The 8,076-nt window shown below is 38.0% G+C and overlaps 1 protein-coding gene across 1 annotated transcript; it reads left to right on the top strand.

Annotated features, from left to right (window-relative positions):
• The first annotated feature begins 1,128 nt into the window (after positions 1 to 1,128).
• On the top strand, positions 1,129 to 7,830 carry SPINK1 (serine peptidase inhibitor, Kazal type 1). The gene is made up of 4 exons (XM_029215615.1): positions 1,129 to 1,250; positions 2,972 to 3,003; positions 4,565 to 4,671; positions 7,706 to 7,830. Exons 1-4 carry the CDS (start codon positions 1,196 to 1,198, stop codon positions 7,749 to 7,751), a joined length of 240 nt encoding a protein of 79 aa, XP_029071448.1. The 5' UTR covers positions 1,129 to 1,195; the 3' UTR covers positions 7,752 to 7,830.
• The last annotated feature ends 246 nt before the right edge of the window (positions 7,831 to 8,076 follow it).

The raw sequence follows: 8,076 nt of genomic DNA, 5'->3' as shown, positions 1-8,076 counted from the left end.
TTTTTTTTTTTTTTTTTTTTTTCGCGGTACGCGGGCCTCTCACTGTTGTGGCCTCTCCTGTTGCGGAGCACAGACTCCGGACGCGCAGGCTCAGTGGCCATGGCTCACGGGCCTAGCCGCTCCACGGCATGTGGGATCTTCCCGGACCGGGGCACGAACCCGTGTTCCCTGCATCGGCAGGTGGACTCTCAACCACTGCGCCACCAGGGAAGCCCCCTAATCTTTTAAAAAGAGCACTATGCCTGCCTAAACTTCACCCTGGTGAAAGATACTATCTTATTACACCCAACGGTAAACAAACCTCCCCTTTACTCCAGAGAGAGACAGTATTCCACCTCCCAAGGCTGTTTGTTATACAAACCCTCTTGAAAAAGTTGTTTGAAACACAGGCAGTCAGTGTCTCTACCCATGAGACATGCAGAAACATGAGAGATAATTGAGAATTGTCTCACCAAACCACACATGACAGACACAATGCATATTTTAGAATGAAAGACCAACAGTTTGAGGTAGGTACTATTATTATTTCTGTTCTCAGATGAATATACTGAAGCTCAGTGAAAGTGAACTACTTGTCCAAGGACAAAGAGCTGGTAAGCGTCTCTGGTGAGCCCACTCTACCTCGGAGCACACACACACCTTAGGGAACTGAGTCCTCCCTACCTCTACCCTGTCCCTCTCTCAGCTACTTTAGGCTTTGTGAATGGGTGATAGAAAAAGAGAGAAAAGAGAGAGAATAAAAAATGGAAAAGCTGAAGAAAAGGAAGAAAGAATGAAAGGAGTTTTTGAGATATTCACACCTGTTCATGCACCCAGAACTACAGAGTACAAGGACCTTGGAATTCACCTTACAGATGAGAAAACCAGGGCTTGAGAAAGGAAGGGCCTCTCCATAGTCACAGAGGAAGTTAGGGCAAGAACTAACTAACTAACCACTAGTCATCTCTTCCTGACAGTCTTTACCTTGCACATTTTAGGCCCACAGCATTCCTCTCACCTTTCTTACACTGGTGCTGTGCTGGGTCCAGGCTATGCTACAGAGTCAATCAATAACCAAGGAGATCTGTGACAAAGGGCAGTAGGTGGAGACTGGGATACCATCCTGCCTGTATGAACCTTCCAGTCCCAGGATTCTAGAGAGAAGTGGTAAGTTGAGTTCAGTTTTTGACTGAGCTCTGGAGTCAGCACTCCAGCCATGAACGTAGCCAGCATCTTCCTTCTCACTGCCTTGGTCCTACTGAGTTTATCTGGTAGGTGGCTTTGCATATTTTTCTGATTTAAGTAAAACCTTTTTGACCAGTTGCTTTACTGACCACATTACTTTCTAGACTTAGAGTCTACTCTTGGACAGATCTTTTGGTCCCAGTGAGAGGAAATAAGATCAGTGGATGAGAATTATATATAGAAAGAGGGATTTTAACATAACAAAGGAAAACAATTTTACTAGTGAGAACTGCCCAGACATGAAATGGCTTTCCCCAGGTGATGAGGCTGACTCTTTGTCAGAGATATGGTAGAAAAAAGAAGGGATTATTTCAATATCAAGTACACTTCTAACTCTGTAAATGTTTAAGGCCAATTTACAAATTTTATGTTCTCATGGAATTGCATAAATAGCTAACAATGATTTCCAGTTACTCCAGTATAAAGGGCAGAGTTTGATTAAAATTTTTATTTTTGACCTACAGAATATTTCTAGAAAAAATATTCTTCTTGAATAGACTGTATGTTTATATCTTCAAACTGTCTTAATAATTTTGACAGATGATCTGAACCCCTGGCATTGGCATCAGCTTCCTTTTTGTCTTCAGAGATAGTTAACACTTTTAAATTTTTATCAGATCTAGCAAAGAAACCTACTGACAGCCAAACCAGCACTTTGCGAAGAAAAGGAACAATACTATTTGCTGTATTTGCTAAATATTTATGGGAGCAGTGGTCCCTTTTCCCCTTCTCATGCATATTAATTAATACATATAGATGCCGGTGGTGACTACGTGCTCATTAAATTTTAGACTCAACTCGATTCTAAAATTCAGTGGGACTCTCACCGCAACAGGTTCTGACTATTCCAGGGGCCTTCTTCTCCAAGCCCCTAAGTGTCTCACTACTTTTCAATACATTTAGGTAGGAAGAACTACTTCCTTTAGATGACCTCAGAGATTGTTAGTATCAAAATCAAATCTCACCAACATTTCTTCCTCTGGATACTATCAAATTAGTTCTCCTTCCCTGCAGTGAGCTCACCCACAATCACCATCTCCTGATGGTGATGTCAACAAGACCTGCTATTTTCTAGAGAATGCAGCATGGCAATTTTAAGTATCTACCTATAAATTCAAGAAATGTGAATTGAACTAATAGTCAGTATAATGCAATGGAGAGAGGGAGCTCTTTGGGAACTGAAGGTAAATTGTCAAAAGAGCTCCATTTTTTTTAAAACATTACTTACAAAAGAAGACTTACATGTAAGTGCAAAAGTTAGTTTTTCATCAGAAGACCTGGTTATTGCTAGCGTTCACAGCTAGTTATAGAAACTTTCCATATCTTTATCTATAAACTGAGATAAAGATACTTATATTTCCTACATCACTGTGAGATCAACAAGCTGGTTGTTACTAGAATGTCAGTGAGCGTTCAGAAGGTATTTGCTCTGTGCCTGACACATTTGAAGCAGTAAGTACATCATTTCTATTTTCAAGGAAATGGGTCAACTTGTCTTAAATATCAAATTGAGATACTTTGGTCCTAATCAAATTTTTGCTTAATTTTTTTGAGGTTTCAGCAGGCAGGGAGTGAATGGACACCAATGAGACATACTTGAAAAAAAATGGTAATAAGAAGGGGTGGGTGGTGGAAGAGGAAGCAGAGAAGTCACAGACTTAAATGGAAGCAGAAAATTCTGAATGAGAATACCTCAGGCTTCTCCCATTCATGACCCAACTTGACATATCTGATTTATGTTTTCTAGGTAGTACTAGAGCTAACTTCCTGGAAAGAAAGGTAAAGACAATTTTGTAAATTTTTATTTCTGGGGCTAAGACTGTTTGTTCCACCCAAAGCGTAGTCTAACTCACCTTTCAATTTAAGTTAATATGAGGAGTATGAATGCTGGCAAGACTTAACCCATTAAATGTGGATAGTAATTGTAGTTCCGCCACAGGCGCTTATGTTGAAGGACAAATTGACTGATACATAGGCAATGTCTCTGTAGTCATATTATGCTTGCTGTGAAGGAGTTTTTATATATACTAGGGCTATCCGGTAGGACAAGGATTTTAAGTGGAAACCTTCTAAACATCACTCCAAGCAACCCTTCCTCCTTACAGCCAGTTTGACCATGTTGGCATAAAGTTCTCTTCATCAACAAGGTGGAGCTCTAATTTATAATGAGCAATAATAATAATAAACTAGGCTCTTCCTCTAGAAAAATATTCTATATCTCACTTTTCCAGTTTTTCTTGTACTTATAATGTAAATTTCAGTAAATTTGGAGACCAGAGGATGAAGTGTCCCTCTTCTCGTTACATTTATATTTAGTGGTAAGGCTGATGGCAAACCAAAAGTGTATAAGTAAATAAATTACTACATTGGTGATGTGTTATAAAGAAGTTCTGGTTCCATTAGAAACCTAGCCTAGTTAAATCAGGGAAGGTGCCCTAAGCCAGTGAGATTTATTTTCAGCCCTGAAGAATAAATGAGTGTTAGCAAAGGGAGAAGTAGGAGAGTAAAGTGGTTAAGAGCTAAAGCTCAGGACCTAGATTGACTGGGTTTAAATCCTGGATCCAGTAATTATTAGGTGTGTGGCCTCGGGTGATTCAATTTCTTTGTGCCTCACTGCCTTTACCAGAAGAAGAGTATAATAAAAAGTTCATAGGATAGTCTATGAGTTTAAATATAATAATATCATTAATAATATTATAATATTTATAATATTTATATTATAAATATAATATTTATATATTATTATAATATTAATATTATAAAAATATAATAATACATGAAAAGCACTTAGGACAGTGTCTGCCCTGTGAAAGTCATTTGATAATTACTAGTTCTTACTGACAGTAAACAGTCTGTGCAAAAACCCCAAGGGTAGAAGGCACCGCGTGTCTTTAATTGACTTAGAGAAGACCAGGGTGACAGGACTACAGTGTGCAAGGAAGAACACGCCTCAAGGTGTGGCTGACCTGAGAGAGCCAGCACAGGTAGTAATTGTAAATTTGAACATTATCTCACTCACTTTATTCAAACCTCACAATGCCATGATGAGATAGGTAGGGAAACAACATCATTCCCGTTTTGCAAATGAAGTGACTGTGGTTCAGAGACACCAAGAGATTTACCAATGTCACACAGCTTGCAGATAGCAGAGGCATTACTTAAAACCAGGTTTTCTGACTCCAAATTTTGGATTCTTCCTCTTGGAACACTTAGTATCACTCTCCCAATCACAGTCATGCTTCCATCTTTAAGCTGATCAACTCCAGGGAGATTTTAGAGACTCTGCTATAAATTCAAATGAAAAATGATGGGAAATGATTCTGTTTCATTCCATTTTTAGGCTAAATGTACAAGTGAAGTGAGTGGATGTCCCAAGATTTATAACCCTGTCTGTGGGACAGATGGAGTTACTTATTCTAATGAATGCGTGTTATGTATTGAAAATATGTGAGTACAAACCTGAATTTCTTTTAAAATATATGTTTTAAGCTAGAAGTCTTCAAATTTTTACATATATTATCCCTTTAAGCCTCAAAGAATATACCAATAACATTAATCTCACCATGAGAGAAACAAAATACCTAGTTTTCCCCCAAACAATTCTTGATTTCTTTTTCTCCTTATTATATATGTTATGATTATATAGAGAGGTGTGCATGTGTGTGTGTGTGTGTGCATTATGATAGAAAGTAGTATTTATTATGTCAAGCATTATGCGAGGCACTTAATATTCACAATGATTCTATGAGGTAAATAATACTCAGCTTAATATACCCATGAAGAAATTGAGACTCAGTTAGTTTAAATAACTTGCTCAAGGTCACCCAGCCATGAGTGGCAGATCTGGTGCAAAATCCTTGCTCTTTCCACTATACTTTAAAGTCAGGTACTAGACTAAATATTTGTGAGATCCACAAGAAAATCCAACATGTTTTGTCTCCCAGTTTGCTTACACTCAATGCTAACACGGTGTGGTCAATGGTAGTATAAGCAAAGTGCTCCGAGAGCACAAAACTAAAAAGAACTAATTGTTCCTGCTAGGATTTGGAAAAGTCTGAGGTTTCCTCTAGAACATAAAGAAGGAGAGAGAGGTATTTCAAGATGAAGAAAAAACTGAACAAAAGTGAGAAAGGAATTAATAACATGGTGCTGTATAAAAGGTGTCAAAGAAAGGACAATGGCTAGAGGAAGGAAAGTGTTTGAATGTTTCTTTCAATTAATTAAAAAAAAAATCACTTCTACGATAAAAACCCAACCTTTTATAGCAAACAAGAGATAGTCTGGATTTTTTAAAGCCCACATACCCAAAATACCATTATACTTAAAAAATCATTCTTGGTGATAGCAATGATTGTGTTCACTAAAGCCCTGAAGTATGCAAATATGAATTATATAGATTAGGTGACCAAAAACATATTTTTGTAACACTTTATGTAATACTTTAGTGAACACAATCACTTATGGATGTGAGACCTAGCCTCAGTGGAGTTTCTGAACTGATTGTAGGTGGGTAGGTGATGGGAATTAGACTCAGGTACTCAGAGAAATAAATTCGCCACAGATTTTCTGTCTTACTCAGCTGCTGAACACTTATGTGCTAGTCTCCTCTGCTTTCCTAGTGGATATAACTGAGAGAAAATAGTACAAATAAGGTAGCTTCTTGTAACTTGTGACAAATGCCATCAAATGAGGTGTGAGCAACATGCTACAGGAGTGAAGGAGAAATACAGATTGCTTCCTACTGGAAGGGTCAAGAAAGGATTCATGAAAAGGGTGTCATTTAAACTGCACTTTGCATTTTCATAGCATCACAAAAGCGCTCCAAGTTAAATAAAGGTGTAGAATGATCAAAACAAATAAAAGAGATCCCACAAGCGACCCAGAAAAGTCTGTTATTTTGGAACTGATGTGGTATTAACACTTTGATTTCGGTTCAAATGACTGCATGCATTCCACATCTCTAATTCCTTGTACCATGCACCCTCTCCTTGGTCTGCTTTAAGTCGTTTCAGAAAATTCTCAGTATTTAACAAGGATTGTGGAAATAGGTCTCCAGGGAGAAACATCTAATATCCTGAAGTTTCAGGCCCAAAACATTGGATGTTCTTCTGCTTTTTCAAAAAAATTTCCACATTAAGGACTTGTAAACGGAACTTGAAACCACTTGTTAAAAGGAACTTGAAACCACTTGTTAATTTTCTCATGGCCTATGTTCTTGACATTAAGGTCAAAATCATATTTCCATCCAAGGGGAGGAGAAAGCAACACAACAGCCTTGAGGCTTGGTCAATTTCCAAGTGCCGAGATCAAAAGGCTCAGTATTTAGACTGAACCATTGGGAAAATATGAGCATAGAGCTGGGACACCCGGTTTCCTTAGACTTTAAAACCTACCAGTCCTACCTGCTCCTTCTATTCTTTTAAAATTATGTAAATATGGGAGCAACATTTGAATGCCAGAAAATGTAACTTCTCTTCCTATATTTCTGACAAGAAAACAGGTCTAGAGAGAAAATGTGTCTTTTTCAAATGTAACATATTTTCAAATGTACCATTTTGCCTTTGTCTCTACTGCCCATTAAAAGCCCCAAACAAATACATTTTATGGTTAACTAGAGCCAGGCTCTGACCTTAGTTGTTGAGCTTTGAGATGGGTAGACAAACAAGGGCTTGCATCTCCTTGATCATTAAGTGCTTAGCAGATATATTCAGTATGAACTTTTTTTTTCTAATTCCTGTATGTCTTCTTAGGAAATCTATACTGGCAAATTCTTCTCTATAGACTACTATTTTCCTGTAGAACTTTCTGCAATGACAGAAATGCTGTCCAATACGGAGGCCTCTAGCCATGGTACCAGCACTTAAAATGTGGCTACTATAAATGAAATCCTGGATTTTTAATATTACTTAACTTTAACTGATTTAAATTTAAATAGTTATATGGGATAGTGGACAGCACAGCTATGGAAAATAAGCCAATCCGTGGGCTCTGTCTAGATGCTAACTAAAGCAGCTATCATATGGGATAAGGATATAATTTCCTTTTGCAAGATCTCACAGATGAGAATCCCCAGAGTTCTAAGGCAATGGATCAATCAATTAGAAGGTCCTGAAGTAGCCCAGGCACCAGCTAAGATGGAAACCTGGTAGCTAGGACCATGCCGTCAGAAGGAAAAGAAGCAACAATGGATTAAAGATTAATTTCAGAAGCTTTTTATAACGCCCTGCTAGATCTGTAAACTCTGTAAGGACGGACATTTTTCCCTTTTGTTGTATCCTTAATGTATGTTATAGTTCTCAATCAATATTTGAGGAGTTAATGAATAAGTGAATGAGTAAATGAATAAGAGAGATTGAAATGGAAATGAATCTCAAACCTCTCTATTTTAAATAAAGCTGATCTTTTTTCCTTGTTTTTCTCCCGTTGTCACGTTTTATCAACAAAGTTTAAGCTGATTTTTTTCCCCCAATCTCTTCTATAGGAAACACAAGACTCCTGTCCTCATTCAAAAATCTGGGCCTTGCTGAGAACCAAGGTTCTGAAATCCCTTAAGAACACTATGATGCAGTGGCTGGCCTGATTGTTGAATAAAATGCATCCAAACACTTCCTGTTGCTCCCATATGCTTTTTCCTCAAAGGCACGTTTGATTATACTGGGGACGGAGGATGGAGGCAAACTCAGAATAAACCAAGTTTTACAAAATACAGCAATCCTGTAATTTTGGACAGGGTTTCCTTCATGCTTTTTCCTTCCCCATCTTCCTCACATTCTGAGGACCCTGTCTCAGGAAATGTGATTGCAGATATTAAGTGACAGGACATGATCGATCATGAATACATGTAATCCCATG

Source organism: Monodon monoceros, unplaced genomic scaffold, assembly GCF_005190385.1.
Source record: "Monodon monoceros isolate NGI ecotype Baffin Bay Population unplaced genomic scaffold, NGI_Narwhal_1 Super_Scaffold_12, whole genome shotgun sequence".
Lineage (NCBI taxonomy): Eukaryota > Metazoa > Chordata > Mammalia > Artiodactyla > Monodontidae > Monodon > Monodon monoceros.
The sequence above is the reverse complement of the archived record's forward strand: the minus strand, read 5'-3'. Positions and strand labels throughout refer to the sequence as shown.